This window comes from Mytilus galloprovincialis, chromosome 5 (genome assembly GCF_965363235.1).
Source record: "Mytilus galloprovincialis chromosome 5, xbMytGall1.hap1.1, whole genome shotgun sequence".
In the NCBI taxonomy this organism is placed as follows: Eukaryota; Metazoa; Mollusca; class Bivalvia; order Mytilida; family Mytilidae; genus Mytilus; species Mytilus galloprovincialis.
This window is the reverse complement of record NC_134842.1, coordinates 33,698,844-33,719,506: the sequence shown is the minus strand read 5'-3', so window position 1 is coordinate 33,719,506 and position 20,663 is coordinate 33,698,844. Positions and strand designations below refer to the sequence as shown.

Below are 20,663 nucleotides of genomic sequence, written 5' to 3'. Positions count from 1 at the left end.
ACTGGGTTGCCGGAACTACTTTTGTAACTAATGTAAACAATATGGCGGCTCAAAATCGGCGAACGGCAATCGTTTAAACATAACCGGGCTTAAATTAATTTATATTTTATAGTTGTAGTAAAAATTTAATAAAACAGAGTTCATAATTACAGCTTTAAACCATTTATTTAATTGTTAAAAAATACGGAAATCACATGACCTTCCATTCATCTGAAAAAATCGTCTGCTAAAATCTGTACTGTAAACTTGATGCGGATTTTGACATATCTACGTTGCCAGATCTGCCAATAACTTTCGAATTGCAACTGCCAGAAGAAATGAATGCCGAAGTTGTTGAACTATTTGAAATAATGCACCAAGAAGTTGAAGGTTTTGATGAAATGCTACTTCATGCTGTTACAAGCATCAACAATGATCAAACCCTACCAGTACCTAGCACGACTTCTGCTGAAACAGTTGATTTCCCAACAACATAATCAAGAACCTGCACCAATACAGGACTCAGAAAATACATCAAGAAGATTTAAAAATCTAGACAAAGACACCTTGCTTCAAATAGAGCAAAATCAATACAGTGCCTCAACCAAAAAGAATACAAAATGGGGAGTTGGAGTCTTTAATGGTAAGACTTGATAAATCAAAATCCGTGGTAGAATTTTCTGTTGTTTTTCCACCAAACCTACCCAGGCAATGATCCGTTTTGACAGTCAATATAAATCAAAACTTGACCATTTCCCAGAAAGGAGTGGATTCAACTCAATCTCGACTTGAATTACCACGAGATAAAATAAACATTAAATATGAATTAACACAACATGATATAATATTAACCTTATACATTTCAATGTTTATTACCTGACGACAGAAAAAAATACTTTAAAAAGACAACTTTCTAATTTGTGCTCTTTACCCATCAATTCCTAGTTATATCACGGACACAATACTTGTATTATTACCTTACAGTAAGAACCGATTCTTTTCAATGTCATTGTTTACGCCAATTGACCATGGGTAAAAAAAATAAAAACTTGAGATTCCAGGTGTACTCAATGTTTTATATGACTTAATTAATGAAATGCAACCGAACAAAGATATATTTTAGAAAATATGAATGAAAGGAGATGCCCCATCTATTCTATACAAATAGGTTAATTAGACAGCAACCAAACAACAAAAGTAACCTAAAAAAATATCTTCTCGTGTGAATATTATATATCGTAGATAAAAATAAACATATGCAGATGAACTTTTTTGTAATAAAACTATATTTGTACATTATTACTTTTCAGCTTGGTGATCTGAAAGACTGGCAAGCACTTTGGACTTTCAGACAGTGTCTGTAGATAGTCTTAATAGCAGTTTGAGGCAATTTTATGCTGAGGCTCAACCTCAAAATATATCCAAAAGGGCTCTAAAAATGCCAGAAGAGCACGCACAGGAATCATCAACGCTCATGTGATTAACTCATAAACTGAATAAAAGTCTTCGGACTTTTATTCAGTTTGTGAGTTAATCACCCGAGTTTACACATCAATAACCTCTAGAAAAAATGTGTTTAATGCTATAATAATTCCGGTTCATTTATCATTATTTTTTGTTTACAACACAAATGTGAACCTTGGGTTGACAATCTGTCTCTTTTTATTTCATACTTATTTTCCGGAAAATATACGTTTCCTACGTATTTGGTTTAATTTTTAAATACTCATATTTCCGGTTTGCTTGCAGATTTGTAAACATATTTTTTTTATTATTTATATCCATAGGTAACTAGTTTTTACACATGAGATTTACACAAAAACAATTGACAAATGGTTGCAATAGTAAAGGGTGTCACTTGCATATATTTTCATAACTATAGTAATATGAGGCAGGCATTACCTGTGAATGGGGACGAAGTCTGTATGAAACGGAAATACCGTAACGTTTCCGATTTTGGTTCTGTTGTTAGGGATTTTACTTGTGACGTTATTTAAGATATGACGTCATGTTCAATGTTAACAAAGAAACGCAATGCATCAGGTAACGTCAACTCGTATCAAAGACAAAGAATTATTAAAAAAATGAAATATTGATATTGTGTTCCTTGAGTTCCTATATTTTACTAGACTACACGTAGACATTCCTGTTACAATCGATTTGTTATTGTTTGGTAATGACAACTTAGATACAAAAGACAATTTTGTAATATTTTCTGCTGTACATAAATATATAAAAGAAACTCAACGTTTCTCACTCTGATAACAACCTTGCTGGTTATTGTTTTATTTACTAGTTTACAGTACAGACGATGCATTGTTCGAATGATCGATTTGTTGTTCATAACGGTTAACATAATGTTTCGCCTCAATGGATTTCAATTATTGAAGTTAATACAAAAACGATACTTACATTAAATCTATGTTCTTGTCATCCCTTTATCCGCATTTTTAACGTCAGAATTTAATGTCCGTATCACAATTATATATATTCACAATATTGCATGTTACTTTTACAACTTATACAGGTAAATATTATAGAAAGTCATTGAAAAACACACTAGTAGCAGTAGGTGTTTTCCCTTTAGACCGATCGTTTGGGTGTGTTTGATTATTCAAAATAAGAACGTTTGATATCCATTGAGCTATTTCTATTATTTTTTGTGTATAAATATTATAATAACAATAGTTCTGATTTATTTAATTATTTTTCATGCCTTCATGCTTATTAGAAAAATACAAATTTATGTAATGTGCTATATAAATATAATGTATATTCATGTATATTATGGAGAAGACAGAACTAAGTTGGAAAACTTGCGTCTAATCCATTTGTTTTGAACAATAAAATATGTTTAAACTAAACTAGACTACTCAAAGTCTCACGACAACGAGACCGGAAGAAGGAAGTAGATTTCTGCGTTCTGCGCAAATGCGGGAATTGAAAAAAGCGACAAAAAAAGTTTGAACGATTTGGGGTTCATTAGTACAATGAAAATTTCCCGATTTTTTTTTTTTTTATTTTTCTACTATAATAGGGGACTTCGTCCCCATATTACCAGAATCTAAAACATAGAGAATATAAATATGTTTCTCACTTCTACACTCGTAAATTGAAACTTAAGTCGAGTTTACAAATTTCTGTCTAGTATATTCTATAGATTAGTTTAGTCAATATCACTGCGCATTATTCAATTTTTGTCTGAAATTCAAGCTATGTATTATCCTACTTTGACTTATTTATTTTGCTTTTGTTTTGTTTTGTTTTCTACATTTCACAGTTTCACAATTTACAATTACTGCCCACATCTTTGTAACTCTAAAACAAAGATTATTGCATGAACACAGACCTTGCTCATTTTTTTTCAATAATTTATTTATTTACATCTAATATTAAACGATTTAGTTGCTTCACAGTACATGTAAACTTTCTTGGCATTGTACCGATTGTCCTGTTACAACTTGTCACTTATTCTTTCAGTCAATCGATCTGTGCAGTTAATATTCCAGTTTTAGTCAGTTTGCATGGGTAGTTCATTCATTTTTCATATTTATTATGTCTTTTTGTATTTAGTTATGTGAATAACAATGTTGTTTATTCTTCTTTTATTAAGATTCAACGTTGTTCTCCTTTATTTTATTTTTTATTGTTCAGTTATGGTTCTTTTTGTGATTTTTTCTCATTATCAATTAATGTAACATCTTTTCAATATGCATTTATTAAGTAAAAGTGTTCATCCTGTGATTTCAGTATCTAAAATTACAAAAGTGAAACATTGTTACATCTCATTCATCAATTACATATTTCCAAGTTGTTCAAACGTCCTTGAAGTATTTACCAACATTTGATACTATTATCACTTAATTTTATATGGAATCCGTATAATTCTGCGCTTGTCGCCTATTTTTAGCTATCAATTTCCTAAAGCCATTAACTTCTATGAAAATCATATCTATATTTTAAAAAATAATTATACGGAAAATAGTGTTCAATGCTTAGTCATAAATCATCCCGCTGGTTTTTTGTTTGAAAATTTTCTCAATTTGTTCTTTTATCTTTACCTTTTATAGCATACTGAGTATACGGTATGGGATTTTTTCATTTCTGAAGGACTTCCGTTAAATTTAGTTGCCTATATTCATGTCATCTACCAACTAGTAGATAAATGTCTTTGTGTCAATAAATTTAAAGAACATCTTCTATTTACCATTTTGCAATTGATACCCTCATGGTTATGAAAGCTAAATAATGATCCGATGGCAGATCGTACTGTCACATTTATTTACTCTGCAAAACCAACCTTCTTATAGCTATAAGAATAGTCCACTTGTAGCAAAATAGAACGAAATAATGCAAAGTTATTGGTTGTAAATAAAACAAATGTTAACTTTGCATTTGGTGAACCTTTAATGACTTCAATGCATCATAAAATTGAGACTGGAAATGGGGAATGTGTCAAAGACACAACAACCCGACCATAGTGGAGACAACAGCAGAAGGTCACCAAAATGTCTTCAATGCTGTGAGAAACTCCCGCACCCGAATTATGCACTCTCTTGGCAAAAATTTCGCAGAACAAAACTATACAAAGCTTTAATGTGTCCAAACAGTATGGTTAAGCTGTTATTGGCTTTTAACTAGTATTTTGTAGCTGCAAGTAGTCCAAGATCATTTTGGGATGTATATTTACAGTAACACGTACTGTCTTTTTTTTTGTTTAAAGTCGTACGGTTGTCTATGAGAGCTTACATCCATTTCATTTGAACTTTGGTGGATAGTTGTCTCATTTGGAATCGTACAGTATCTCCTAACCTTTATTTAAAATTTCGGATCGCTAAACCATAGAGTAAAAGGAAAACATTAGAATAAACTGTAAACGTTATGCGAAACCGTATCCATCAGATTGACACGAAGAAAATTAACCTTTACAAGAGCACAAACATACAAGGTGAGGATATACATTGAAAGAGTATTTTCGCAGATGATGGTTGATTATATTCAAAGATCTTACAACTGTTTTAGTCTTGCCAAGCAACACACATATGTAAACACCTCTAGAAACCAATAGCAAATAATGATACATATATATTTAAATGTTAAATGTATAGGCAAGAATAACGAATCGAGAACAAATTAATAAATATGTCAAGTGTTTCAGATGATTATGTTTGTGTGTGTTAACATACAGTGCCAAGTATCATTTGCATATTTTAAGATGTGATATGTATTATCTTATTTGTACTTGATCGTCACATTTAGAATATAAATATTCCCCCAACTGTCCGATGTTATTAGTATTAACATGTGAATTGGTGTATACGTTAAACATAGAAAACACAGAGCATACTAGCATACAGCAGAAGGACGGTCAACTTCTCAAAACTGCAACATCGTTCCCGCAAATGTAACTACTTAAATTCCAGCCCGTTACCTCAGGAGGTATGTTTCCAATGAAAATCAAATTTTCTTTTGCAATTAAGTTATATAAATTTTCAACAGATTCAAATGTTGAAAAAATGATGACTATTATATTTCTTGTGGTGTTATCATCTGCAACGGTACGGGTGTTGCCTCTTCACCTCCAAAACATAAAACAACTTCCCATTTATGTATTTCATAGGAAAACCATTACCCATTGAAACATTTTCCAAACTGCTGGTACATGTATCAGACAATCAACCTATGATATCTTTAGAAATAAACCAAAAACTATCGTCCGTCATATTCTCAAAACAACAAAAAAAAACGGTTTTACAGACATCTTAGCAAATTATTAATGATCCATTGATATATACAAGTAAAATAAAAAAAATACTGAACTCCGAGGAAAATTCAAAACGGAAAGTTCCTGGTCAAATGGCAAAATAAAACATGTTAAAGGATAAAACACATCAAACGAATAGACAACAACTGTAACATTCCTGTCTTGGTATAGGCGTTTTCAAATGTAGAAAATGGTGGATTAAACCTGGTTTTATAGCGCTAAATCTCTCACTTTTATGACAGTCGCATCAAAATCCGTTACTTTTACAACGATGCGTGAACAAATCAGACATAATCGGTAAAATATGCATATAGATGTTTACCGATTGCTATATTACACCCGTGAATTGTACATGTACCTCATTGATGTAATTGACATTCCAAAAAGTGGCAAAAAATGCCAGCATCTCTGTGTATACATTTAATACTATTTATTTATATAGAAAGAGATCCCCAACAATACAAATTAACAACTTAAATAGGATCATTTCACATGTTTATTTTATTTGGATGGAGAGTTGTCTCATTGGCGCTCACACCACATCTTCCTATATATATCTAATGCAGGGTTTGTTACTCGTGCTGTGTGGATGCAGTAGAATGTGTCCCTGTGCTTGTAGTGTATTCCCTTATATTTTCAGTTATTGGTTGTTTGCCTGTGGGAGAGCTTTCACATGTTTATTTTATTTGGATGGAGAGTTGTCTTATTGGCACTCACACCACATCTTCCTATATCTATATATACAGCTTTATAGCTTATAGAAACGAAAGGAAATACTTGTTGGGCCTGAGTTTTTTATGTAGCGCCCAGACTTTTAACATTCCGTCTATCTATATCACATATTTACATAACTTTGTGTTGTAAGTTCGATAACTCAAGAAAATAACTTTCAAATAAGGATGTAGATATTGGCATGATTTTAAAAATAGTGTTTACAATTTCTTCACATACATTTATTAGTATTGAATATCAGTCACTGAGGATGTAGTTTGGTATCAACCTGAGTTTTCCTTATAAAAATACGCATATGTACAAAGTCAGGGATATTAAAGTTGCTATCAATTCGTTGGATGTGTTTGAGCTTATGATTTTGCCGTTTAATTACGGACTTTCCGTTTTAAATTTTCCTTGGAGTTCGGTATATTTGTTATTCTAACATGACGTCCTTCAAACGCTTTGAGTACACACCCGTGGTAAAATATGAATATATTGGTTGGGCTGTTCTAATTGTACTCCCACGTCATATGATTGTTTATGGATGGAGTACACGACGTCATAGAATGATAACGTAATAGTTTAAGCATTTTTCGGGAAAATACACGCTTCTGATACCGAAAATCATCACCAGAATGAAACGTAAACAAACAATACTAAAATGTGGTATAAGCCCTTTTTTATATACATAGAAGATATATAAGTAAATTATCATTAAAATTCATCCAAATCTATCTAAATATATTATTGTAAATAGTTTGAGCATGTCACTAAATCTGTTTGCTCCGTTCTTTACCGCCAATCTTAAAGTGGGTTAATTTATGGGAACGGCAAATATTTGCCTCCATCTAGTGAGCTTTGGACCAAAGCAATTGCTATATTTGTCTTATCAGAATCGAAATAATTCATGGGGGCTTGAATATATCTAAATTTTACCACGGGTTGTCCCTTTATGCCGATATTTTACCCCTCGCTATCGCTCAGGGTAAAATATTTGTCATAAAGGGCCAACCCGTGGTAAAATAACGATATATTCAAGCCCCCATGAATTATTTCTTAATTTTACTTTTAATGAAACAGGTAAGAAAAAAAATATGGTCAAATCCATAACGCGGAATCAGCTGAGATCAGAAATATTGAATTAAGCATATTTTTTTATTATGCTTAAATCATCTCTTTTTATGGACTTTGCCTTTTTGAATTTGCCTTGGCGCTCAGTATTTTGTTATTCGGTTTTGTACCGTTGTCTAGTGTTTCTATTGATAGTTTTGGATATGTCTTCAGAAGATATATTGAATCTTGTTCAGAGTTTTCATATTTTATCATTCAACAGTTATTGAGAAGTCTCGGATGTGTTTGGAGCTACAGATAGTAGTTCACAATGTGTAGCTCAATAAGATGGAAATGTATATTCTCCATCAACAAGAACGGAGAAATATTAAATTTATAATTCCGAGCTTTGGATTTATAGTCTATATGCATCGACCCCATTAGAACCATAACAATGTAAATCGTCTAGTACACTGGATGAGCTGTAAAAGCACATTGCCTTGAACGATTTAAATTATATATATATGTTTGACTTTTTTATTGTATAAATTTCAAGATTTAGTAAAAGTTTAATCTAAGAAGACTTTAAGATGATTCATTTAACATCAGAATCTGACTGACGAAGGATATCTGTTATCCGAAATATTTCTAAATAATTACATTTATAGTTACCTTTTTTTGTATTTGGAGTTTTTTAGGCGTTTATATAATTTATTTATTGTGTACATGTATCGTTACTCGTAACGATCCAGCGCCCTCGTGGGGAAAATCGTTGACTACTATTCAGACGTTTTATATATATATATATATATATATATATATAGAAGTGTATAACAACAGATACAGGTGATACCTATTTTCTAGATTTAGTTATTCTATGTAATAAACATGTACCTGTACCTGTTGCTTCTATTATTTGTTGTTTGGTCTAAGACACTTTTTCCCTGCTGCCTCCATTCTTGTTGGGCAAATCAACATATCTATATCTCAGATTATTTCTTAAAGGTTATCAGTATTGAATTAGTGCACTGACTCCTCGTTCCATAATTTGTAGTAACGTTGGCTTTATGCTCGAGTTTTTCTAACTGGAAATAAGATTCAGTAACCATTATGCTCCTTTTTTTGATACGTTTATAAAGATACAAATCATTTGGAAAGTAATGAGATTTTCTAAATAAATAAACAAAGCCAAAAACTACAAATGTAAAAAAAAGTATATGCTGCAAATGGACAGAAGATATCATGAATATGGTTTCTTTGTTTGAAGTTTTGTTTTCAAGAATCTTATAAAAGTTTCTTTCCAGTGAAAGATAGTAAATTGGCTTCGTTGATCGTACGTAGTCAACAAGATGTTCAGAAACATTTCATCATTCTGTTGAGACCGTTCAAAACGAAATACCATGTGCTTGTTCTATCCATGCAGACTGCTAATCATCATTAAATATATGATCGTCAATGTAACCATCATGATCATCCTGCAGTTCAAAGGAATGCTTTTCCTCTGCTCGAAATGATCAAACTGTCAAGTTACAAGTTCAACATGAAGTTAATTGAGTGGTGTACAAGCCAGTGACGGCTTAAATTGTAAGGTAATGAACGTTATTTCTTCATACATAATTAAAAAGGCACAGACATACTGGACATATTCCAATCTTGGTAGGGTTTCTACTATTTCAGCATACATACATATAAAAAAGAAGATGTGGTATGATTGCCAATGAGACAACTATCCACAAAAAACCAAAATAACACAGACATTAACAACTATAGGTCACCATACGGCCTTCAACAATGAACAAAGCTCATACCGCATAGTGAGCTATAAAAGGCCCCGATAAGACAATGTAAAACAATTCAAACAAGAAAACTAACGGCCTTATTTAATTTTACATGTATGCTTCATACGGTAATGTGTAAACCCAATAAATAATTCAAGCTCTTTGTTCTATTCGGTTTCGGTAAATCATTTACCGTTTTAATATTTTCTGGATTCATGGAGATACCACCTGTTCCTACAATTTTCCCTATAGCTTTGGCTACTCTCTAGAACATCCCTGTTTTGGTCGAATATGTAATCGTATGTGTACATCCCGCAGACCCATTGTTCCTTTTTTCAAATTTGGTTTACTGAAGGTGGGTTATGTTCAAATGAGGATCTTTCTATACGCTCAGTCAATAGTTGAAGTCGAGACCGGCGTACAGTTTGATGTTATAGACTAAGAAAAAAAGTTGTTATTTGAATTCACATGCACCAGGTTTATTTAAAAGATCTCGATATTTCTATGACAAATACAAACATATTTTGCAACTGTGGTTAAACATAATTACGCATATAATTACGTTATACACCCTAATGAATGAGTATTTAAGAAGATAATTGAAATGACAAATAAAAACAAACAGGCAGTGTAGCTAAACAACTACGTATTATTACGTAATTAGCCTTATGAATGAGTAGTTCAGAAGATAATTGAAATATCGTCATCTGTCAAACAGTAAAACAGTACATAAGCATTTTAAGTGGTCACTTCCCTCATTAAGTTATTGAAATTCGTAACCTCTTAGTTCATACACACTTGACATATATTTTTATGTTGTTAAAAGTTTAAGTACCAGAAAATTCTATACCAACGATGATGAATTTCATGTCAATTGTTTTAAACATGTAATTATTTATAAATGATAATATTATATAAACGAAATACGCGTTTTAAAAATTACAATATAAAACTAACAAAAAATTAAGAGATAAATAATCAATGCACATATTTGTTACACAATGTCCCCTTTTCGTGCCTTTCTGACAAATCTCTGTGACACTTACTTATTTCAACCCATTTCAGGAAGGAAGTAGATTTTGAAGTCATTGTACAAGTATTTATTTGCATAACATCCAGAACATAGTAGAACATACATTGTACTAATTCAAAATAGTATAAATAACAGGTTCAACTCTCCTTAACTCTGTCATCTTATCTTTGGCATTGTTTTGTCAGTGAGCAATATAGAAGATGTTATTTGGATCTATTATCTCTCTCTTATTTGTAAGTATAATTATTTAGTTTTGGTTTTGTATGTAAGATGAAAAAATTCGTTGTTTCTGATCAGTTTCTCATATGACTATAGTTAACCAACATCGGTTGTTATCAGCTACTTTCGTGTAGAACAGAGCGCATTTTAAAACTGCTTTGCAAATTATGTGCCGTCTTTCAATTTTCGGTTCAAGCTAGTGGACATTCTGTTGGTAGCTGGAATGCACGGAGTTTTATTTTTAGAACATTTGTCGAAATACGGAAAATGAGAGGCTTGTACGCACGTAAACTTGGATTAACACCACCAAACATTGTGTACGTACCCGAGCCAGTTGGGATGTCTTATCAACCTTGTTATTGTCTTCGTTTAAACGTTTATTTGCATGGGGCTTCTGTGGTCGAGTTATCTTATATTGTAGAAGATAATCTGCAGTAAATATAACCTGTTAACTCGGAGGCTGCAAGTTCGAGCTTTGTTCGTGGCAAGGTGTATATATCCTATCAGTTTGTATTTCTTTGTTATATTCTAGTATTGTTTTTACCTTTATTTTTAATCTAATACAGTCATCGTAAATTGGTACAATAAATATTACAAAATACATCTAAATTATTTTAATGTCATTGATGTACATGTATATACAAGGATACAACATATGCTTAGTACCATCGCGTAGGTTTCAAAGTCCTACTGATGAAATTACAAAAGACTAGAAGTTAATCAACTGTAACACTGCATTTTTTTATTATCTTTACAGCTGGTTAATGGAATAAGTAAGTATTGGTTTCCAGTATATATGATTTAGTTCCAAGACAAGTTGTTATACATATGTAAAAAAAAAAAAAAGAAGATGTGGTATGATTGCTAATGAGACATTTCTCCACAAGAGACCAAAATGACACAGAAATTATAGGTCACCGTACGGTCTTCAACAATGAGCAAAACCCATACCGCATAGTCAGCTATTAAAGGCCCCGAATTGACAAATTGATGTAAAACAATTCAAACGAGAAAAATAACGGCCTAATTTATGCAACAAAAAAAATATGTATACTAGTTACACTCATTTTAAAGCAAGTTATAGTAAAGTTTTGGCGTACCATTAGTTCACAGCTTTTCTAGATTCAAGCATAGAAGAACATAATATTAATCGTATTCGTGTAAAGTTAAAACAATTACTACAAAACAAAGCAATATTATAAAAAAAAAAAAAAAAAAAAAAAAACCAATAAAAACAATGCATTCGAGTAAATTGAAACATGTAATCATGTGCATATATTTTTTTTTATCATCGAAGTTAAAATTTTGGAAAGAAACTGAAACGTATGCTTTTGAAGACAAAGTCATAGAAATTACTAGTATTATATTTGACAAACTGCACAAAGCAATGGTGTCTGAAAATCAAATCTAACTATTTATATTAACATACTTACTGCTGTAAATAACCTACTATTAAATTTTAACAAAACTAGTCACTGCTACCAGTATGCTACAAGCTACAAAATTAATGTATGTATTTTGATTATAAAAATCAATTCTATCTTTAATAGCGTTGTTTTGTATTTAACAGGTTGTAATGGCGCTGGTCCACCAGGAAGCGCTCCACGTAAGTAGATGGTTAAATTCTGATTTCGACGCTTATTGATTAAATACTAAGTTAACACGAAAAGCTTTCCTACTTTTCAAACGTTTTAATCAAAGGAACTAATTTTGTCTTTATTCTTTTCGTAATATTTGTTCGTGTGAACAGTTTTTAAAAAAATAATAATTTCTTGGAATTTGGAATGACATCTTTGTCATTAGTTGTAGGTATCATTTAACAAACTAATAAGAGTTGTACCACACTTTGTCAGATTATATTATTACCATTTAAAATTTAGATTTACAGCCACATGGAGGTGCTCCTGGAAGTATTGGGACCCCTGGTTCTCAACTGATTTTCCCGCCAAACCCAGGTAAATATTTACTTTCTGTTACAATACATATGCATGTAGTATGTATTTCATGTTTTTTTTTTTTAATCCTCCACATTCTTTATCTGCCATTCCAAGTCTGGAGCCTATACTTCAGTAGTTGTCGTTTGTTCATGTCTGTCATAATTATTTTTTGATTTTTTTTTAAGTATTAATTAAGCCGTTGGTTTTCTTCAATGAATGCATCATATTGTTCATGTCGCGGCCATTTATATAGCCGAATATACAGGATGGGTTTTTCTCATTGTAAAAGGCCGTACGTTTGCCTAGAACTGCTTAATATAAATACATCCTCTTCATTTTTACTTTAGTGAATAGTTGTCTGATTTACAACCATACCACATCTCCTAATTCTTATATTTCAAATGCTTTACAAGTATGAAAAAAAAGATATCATACGATGTAAATGAACTCATCATAAAAGAGGGACGAAAAATACCAGAGGGAGAGTCAAAATCGTAGATAAAAAATATAAATCATGATTGAAATTTAGTATTTACGTCAGACAAGTAAGTTTGTCTACAAAAGACTCATTAGTGACGCTCGAATAAAAACAATTAAAAGGTCAAATAAAGAACAAAATTGAAGAGCATAGAGAACCAAAAGTTCATAAAAGTTAAAAAGTCTATCATCTTTAATGTTTAAGAAATTGGTGGATTGAATGAGAAATAAAATCAATAACAATATTTGTTTCGTCTATTTCAGATTTTGGTCAACTCGTGCAAGGTATGTAACTTTCAAAATAATGTGTACATATTTGAATCCCATTTTTGGCCAGAAGTATAAACAATGAAAAATAGTCATTTAAGAATTTTAAATTTAGATAAAGAAAACATTGAAGAAAATACATGTAGATGGTGTAATGCATTTCTCTTGATTGTTCTTTGCCTTTCTTGAATATTTCCAACCGTAGATGGTTACATGATTGAGTTATCTCTCATTGAATGTTAAATTGAGAATGTAAATGGGAAACGTGTCAAAGCGACAACAACCCGACCATAGAACAGACAACAACAGAAGATCACCAACAGGTATTCAATGCAGCGAGAAATTCCCGCACCCGGAGTTTGATTCTGGCAGTTTTGCATTTTAATTCAAATATTTTATCAATTTTTTGAAATCATCTTATTCCAGGTGATTTATATGCATTACTTGTTTAACTTTAAGCACATTAACACTAATTCCAATAGACTTAAGATTATTGAACGTACGCAAAGTTGGTCGATGAAAGTAAAAAGGGGGTATATATTCGTGTAAAAATGAAAAAAAAAAACGATTTGTAATCTTATAAAGTACTGTCAAAGTACCTGTATTGTTTGCTCACCTGCATCCCATTGTATTTATTCAACATACAGGCTGTTTTTTTTTAATGTTTTTCTTCTTGTCAATAAAGTTTAATTTGTTTTCGTTCTAGTTGATAACATAGAAGAGGCAAATGCAAAGCATATATGTGAGTATGGATATATTTATCGTTACAAACGCACACCGTAAAAATTCTGACATTGCAGTCTTCAATGTCAAAAGGTCATGCATTTACAACTTATTATCCCTTTGGTTTCTAGAAACCAAAAAAAGGTGAAAACTAGTTATCAATAACTTTGTATGCATATGTAATAAAATTTTAATATATCTGTTAAAGAAGTTATCTTTTTCTGCGTTTTTAGGTCGGGTGTATATAAAAAAAAAGATTATAGTCAAATGATTAATACTTACAATCTATATCTGTTATGATGTAATTCGTCGAAATGAAATAAAATGGCATCCACAAATCTAGTTCACAATGTAGACGATTCAAATTTTACCGATGTTATTTTTTTTTTTCAGTTTCCGACCCCAGAGGACCCTTGGGATTAGTCAGTAAGTTTCTAAACAATTTATTATAAGCATATCTTCATCATGTAAACACAAAGAGACACGATGTTTAAACATCGACAGCAACCAAGCAACAGAACAACACAATCTAAGATAATCAAATTGTCTAATAACTGATATCTAAATCCAGTCTGTATTTTCAACCTTAATTTAAATTAGAATTACCATCTAGTTTTCTTTCAAATTTACTGATGATTAATTACAGGCAATAACAAATCTTAACAATCATATTTTTATACATAAAAGGGAATACATGTATTGTAAAAGCAACTGCTGTTATGGCGACTGAGCTTTGTGTTCTTTGACAAATGTTGTTGTCAATGAGTTCACCTACCAATGATAGGGTAAAATTGATATAATTCTGCTGTGGAATTCACATTTAATTTCAAAAACACACAAAACTCTTGAAAATAGAAAACACAACAAGGCCTCACAGACAAATTAACAATCCTAAAGCATGACTCGGAAATATAAACATTTGCCCAGTAAACATAAAAATGTTGCCAATCAATCCCAAAAATGAATTATTACAAAACAATAATATCGTATTACAGATGAGCGTGGAGAGTATATTCCCCTCCAGGGAGGATCAGCTGAAATACGATCAAAGAACACACAAGTATGTAAAACAAAATTAGATATGCAATTAACCATTAAGATTCCTTTTGTAAGGAGGTCCGTTACTCCAAATCCAAAATGAACAAAGTTTTCAATTTTTGAAACTTTAAGTGGTTTATTTTGTAAAAACCCTTACAAAGTTTCTTAATTAAGTACTGATTGGGTTGCAAATTTATCGGGATCTTTGGTACATAGTTCTCCATTGTTGTTTTTTATAACATATTCCCTGAAAATTTTTGTCCATTCATCAGGAAATGTTTCAGAAAAAAAGTATCAAGTTCCGTACAAATATTAGTTATTTGTTTCCAATCACTAGAGGCTAAATGTATCTTTGACTTATTTAAGATATAATTGATGCAAGCTATACTTTATTGTAGTTTTAATATGGGTAGGTATTATATTCGTGATTATTTTTGCCCTAGCGATAGTGAGGGCTAAAATAACACGAATATAATGCCTACCCATGTTAAAACTACAATAAAGTATAGCTTGCATCAATTATTACGATTCTGAATAGGACAATATTAAGGTAATTTCTATGTCCGATAAGTATAAGTGTAAAAGCGTTTGTGTAGGCTCTTCCATGAACCTCCCTTTTTTGTTTTTAAAGAAGCAAACGGCTGTCACTGTGATTTTTCAGAGAGAGGAGTTTGAACAGCCAGCATGAACGTTTGTCGTATCTAGGTCAAATATGTCAATTTTGGAATGCAACACATTACAGTCATAATAAATGAATAAGAAACATCATGTGCACCATTTAAGAGTTTGAAAGTGTTTTAAAGTTAAGGAAATATATTAAGTGCATGATAATTTGATCAAATTCATTATTCTGAAAAAGTCAATATACACATGTGCAAACAAATTTTATTGGATCTAGAGCATGGGTTTGTTCACAAAGAAAAAGAAGCACGTCATATTAGAATTTCAAATTTTATCCTCTAAAACATTAAACCGAAATGTTTTGAATCATTTGGGGATTGGGGATTGGACTATCCTTATAGACGATCTCCGTGCTGATTAATGTTCATCAGGATTACTGGTAAGGAAAGCATGGATTCAGATCACTTGAAACCCTTCAGATAATCACATGTTTGTCTTTTTTTTTTGTATCTCGAACTACAATGCAAATTGTCAGTATAACCAAACGAACGGATCTCTTCTACAAAATGTTCACTTTTGGTCGCATAAATCAAATTGCTGCTACAATCAGTCTTTGATTCAGATTGGCTAGTTTAAAAAAAACTTACACTCCGGAACTATACTACAAATTTATTATACCAATTAGGCATATATAAATCAATAGTAAAAGTGTAAGATAAAAAAACCATTTAATTGATGAATGTTTTAATTTTGTTGCAGTTGCCACGTGATCACGTAGAAGAAACGGATTGGCATAAAGTTGAAGTAGAGACTGTAAGTAACTTAATATTTGGCAGATTAAATCACACAGCTGCTGACATTATAAAAATGTTAGTTGCATTTAATAGGAAATAATTTAATTTTGGATGTAACGCGTCTTCTGATTGGCTGACGTTATTTTGTTATGAGCCCATAGACAAAATTTAGTCATGTGACCGTGACGTCATCAACGTTTTTTCATGGTTTTCTACGGTTTAAAATGGAATTTAGAATTAAATTATAAGAAATGACTGTAAAAATTTTTCTGTCTATTCGAAATAACATAAAAAATGTGGTGCACACTGTTAAATAACCCGCTACGCGCGTTATTCAGTGTGCACCAAATTTTTTATGTTATTTCTTCATAGACAGAAAAAAATATTACAGTCATTCCTTAAATGTTCTCTTTATCCCAGCAAGCTTAACATAGTACCATATTTTGAATTCTGGACAAAACATGAAATAAATTGATATATCTGTATGGCAAGTCGTATTTTTTTTTCATTCCAAAAATGTGTGGTTTGTGCGTCGGTGAAAGTTACACATAGGAAAATGCTTTTAAACATTGTAATAACACTGAACATTTTTTGTATGTTTACAGTCAGGATTCTACTTCGTCAAAATTATCTCCCCATTACGCCAGTTCATTTTTACAATCGTATAAATGGAAGCCATTGTAGGGATGACGCGCTGTCAATTTTGCTCTTGAAAACCGATAAATTTGTCCGCATAGCACCATTACGATCCTTATATGTAAGTTGTATTTTAAAAGACAAATGTATCTACTAGCTAATGAGCATCAGTTAATGATCGTATCTGCATTGATTCAACTTAAAACTATTGTCTAATCGGTTGTCAGGTGGAATTTTTGAAAATTCATAAACATTTAAAAAAATTATAATTAAATATTTCGTGGAAGGGCAGACTAGATTTTTTTAGTGGTTGAAGACTATAAACCTTTAGTTATCACACACAATTTTTTTTTTTTTCGAAGATATGCATTTTCATCATCCAACTTGAAAGACTGTCGTCAAGTACTTTTAGTAAAAAAAAAATAGCTATTTGAACACACCTACTCTGTTTTTATGATTCATAAGATAGGTATTTCACTTGACCCATATATTTCATCTTTTAGTACTGTGATTTTTGTATGTAATAAGGTCAACCTGTAGGTTTGATATATAAAAATGATAGAATCTGAAGCGAGATGATGTATCAAATATTCTTGCTTTGTACGTTTTCTAGACAAAATATTCAACTCAAACACGCCCTAACATAAAAAGGTGCACTCGATTTTCTCTTTTCGATACAATTGTTACCCATTTTTTTAGAATTTTTTCTTGAGTCACATAATGGAAGGGCAGACACGAAAATTACTGAACTATTAGATTGATATGTTCTCCGTCCGTGGTAATTTTTTCAAAAAAATCGGAGGTTATGTATTTACTGTATCCAACTTGATAGATACCCATGTCGTCGACTTGATATTTAATTGTTCTGCTTAATTATGTAATAGATAAATTGAAACCTTATGCAAATGGTGTTTTTATAATAGAACACTTCGTAATTGAGAAGAAAATTGTCATTTGATTTGTTTCTATTAACTTTTATTTTTTTTTTTTTTTTTGTTACTATAGTAAACATTACAGTAAGCATTTATCGCCTTCTCTAACAAAGAGCTTCGATTCTTTTGTTCTATTTCAACCGGGTTTCCGCCTGTAAACTTTGTTATTTTAAGAAGCCTTATATATATATATAATGTACGCTCCTATTTGTTTTCCGACTTCTTTTAGGGTGAAGATCAAACTAAAGCCCCAGACAATTCGCAAAACCGAGCTGGCATTCTATATAATGTGAGTATTATATTTCAGATATACATGATGTTTTGAAATTTATTTGATTATTAAAGATACGGATACGTCATATACATACTAATACCATCTTTAAAAAAAGATAAAAAAAACTTTTACTTGTGCATAATATATGCTTCTGAATAATTTTATCAGTTTGATTTTACGGAGATGTATGATAGACGTCATTAACCTAAAGACACAAATATCCCAAGTCAGGAGCCTCTGGCCTTTTTTAGTCTTGTATTATTTTAACTTTTAGTTTCTTGTGTACAATTTGGAGTTTGGTATGGTGTTCATTATCACTGAACCAGTATATATTTGTTTAGGGGTCAGCTGAGGAACGCCTCCGGGTGCGAGAGTTTCTCGTTGCATTGAAGACCTGTTGGTGACCTTCTGCTGTTGTCTGCTCTGTGCGGGTCGGGTTGTTGTCTCTTTGGCACATTCCCCATTTCCATTCTCAATTTTAATAAAAAAAAAATAAAAAAAGCACCAGGCAGCTGTCTTCGATAATAGACAGGTGTTCCTACAATATATGCAGCTCTAAATCATCCAAAATATGAATAAAATTTATCAAAGATACCAGAAGTATATAGTTGTGTACCCAAGATGCGCGTTCCATCAGTGGCGCTCAAATCAGAACAGTCGAAAGGCCAAATCAAAAATGACATTGAAGGGAATGAAAAATCGAAAATTCAGAAGAAAAGTGCCAAAATACGGCTTAGGCAATCTATTCCCGTATAGGTTAGAAAAAAAATAAGTTAAAACTTGTGAATTTATTTAACAAAAATATCAGTTATCTGTCATTAACATCAGGAAGACTCGACACGAAAAGTGATTAAAGCAAATCATATACAAATCTAAAAGGATACAAATCAAAAGTGTCTATATTTAAGACCCTTATTTTGTGTGAGGTTTACTTTGAATGTGTAGCTGGAGTCCATTTGTAATATAAAATAAATTACTATATATTCTGCAAACACAATGTATTTTTTTTTTTAAATAAATAATTCTTATACTATTTAATAAATTTGAATATTTTGCTTTCTTTCATATACCATACAGATGTTTAAGGGACGACACCAGCCGGGACCAAATACTCATCAACCACGTCCACAGGGCGAAGAACATCAATCTGAACCACAAGGACCTCCAAGAGTGTAATAGCGCTATACAAAACACTACTATATCTTAACTTTATGTTACATAGCTTAGTATAATGTTCATTATAAACTGTTCGAGATATCACACAAAAGAAAACCTAATGGTACATGTATACATTGTTTGCTTTGAAATGATATCTTTTTTTATGTATGTTTTTTAAATACCTAATTAGATATAAACTGGTTGATTTTGAGCTAACCTATGCTTATTTGTTTTTTTAGAAACTTTTTTTTGTTGATTTTTTAATTGCATTTGGTGACAATTATACAATTTTTTTTCTATTAACAGACAATTTTCTATTTTTATTTTGACTTAAAAAGAGTTAAGAGTTTTGAAAAGTTCTAACGGCCAAAGTAACAGACAAAAAGTAATACTTTTATTAACATATATATTGATCCAATTGTATTTTGGTTGTTTGCATCTTTGGTTGATATATTCCACCAACTTCGCATTTTATGTATATATGAGGCTCAAATACTAGAATATACACATTTCATAACTAAAAAAGGTACTTATTGCCTTACGATCCGACAAGACTTCGACATTGGAGAGCTAATTGGTTTAAGGTGGCAACAAATATTTAAAGAAGGAGAACTTCCGTGCATCCTCATTTTCAAATACGTTTTTTTTACTGTGTCATAATTAATATTCTTACTTACTTACTGCTGGTATATGTAGGGCAGCAACAAAGTCATATGCCATGAACTGTTAATTTGTTTTACAATAAAGTTGTTAGCCACAAAGTTGTAGTGACTATTTTCTTGTATTTCTTGTTTCTTGTTTTCTTTTAAGTTTGTTTGTTTAAATCAATCCACATGATGATTAGCCATTGTTTTGGCTGTACTAATAAACTGATTGTATACCTTCATAAAAATAGGAAGATGTGGTACCATTGCCATTGGGACAACTTTTCACCAGTGACACAATGCCATAAAAAGTAACAATTGAAGGTCACAGTACGGGCTCCAACAACGCACAAAACCCATTCTTCATAGCATGAAAAATGTAAAATAATTCAAACGAGAAAACTAACAGCCTGAATTATGTAAGATTAACAAAATACAAATATTATATACAGCATCTGAATTACAAGCTCCCTACTTCGGAAATGACATACAGTATATGGTAGGAATAAACATGTTTACTGGAGCTCAACCCTATCCCAATCCTGGGACAAAAACGTAATAGTACAATCTATGAACAAATTATCAAACTCAGTTAAAAAGGCATGTCTCATTATATCAACACAAA

At 31.4% G+C, this 20,663-nt stretch overlaps 1 protein-coding gene and 1 long non-coding RNA gene across 2 annotated transcripts; one reads left to right on the top strand and one right to left on the bottom strand.

Moving 5' to 3' along the window:
- Positions 1 to 8,611: 8,611 nt before the first annotated feature.
- LOC143075664 (uncharacterized) lies at positions 8,612 to 9,770 on the bottom strand. Its single transcript, XR_012978382.1, has 2 exons — positions 9,413 to 9,770; positions 8,612 to 9,175 (listed from the first exon to the last, which is right to left on the bottom strand). It is a non-coding gene; the product is annotated as an uncharacterized LOC143075664 (long non-coding RNA).
- A 624-nt stretch (positions 9,771 to 10,394) lies between these two features.
- On the top strand, positions 10,395 to 20,178 carry LOC143075663 (uncharacterized). Its single transcript, XM_076251181.1, has 11 exons — positions 10,395 to 10,551; positions 11,295 to 11,310; positions 12,108 to 12,143; positions 12,418 to 12,492; positions 13,216 to 13,236; positions 13,925 to 13,960; positions 14,335 to 14,367; positions 14,937 to 15,001; positions 16,360 to 16,413; positions 18,192 to 18,251; positions 19,314 to 20,178. The coding sequence occupies exons 1-11, from the start codon at positions 10,519 to 10,521 to the stop codon at positions 19,410 to 19,412; spliced, it is 528 nt and encodes a 175-aa protein (XP_076107296.1). The 5' UTR covers positions 10,395 to 10,518; the 3' UTR covers positions 19,413 to 20,178.
- Positions 20,179 to 20,663: the final 485 nt, after the last annotated feature.

Bases quoted from the DNA above. Each gene is read 5' to 3' on its own strand.
- LOC143075663 (XM_076251181.1), top strand. From the start codon at position 10,519: ATGTTATTTGGATCTATTATCTCTCTCTTATTT. The intron at 12,144-12,417 runs GTAAGTAGATGG...TTTAAAATTTAG, and splicing joins TCCACCAGGAAGCGCTCCAC to ATTTACAGCCACATGGAGGT. The intron at 13,237-13,924 runs GTATGTAACTTT...TTTTCGTTCTAG, and splicing joins TTTTGGTCAACTCGTGCAAG to TTGATAACATAGAAGAGGCA.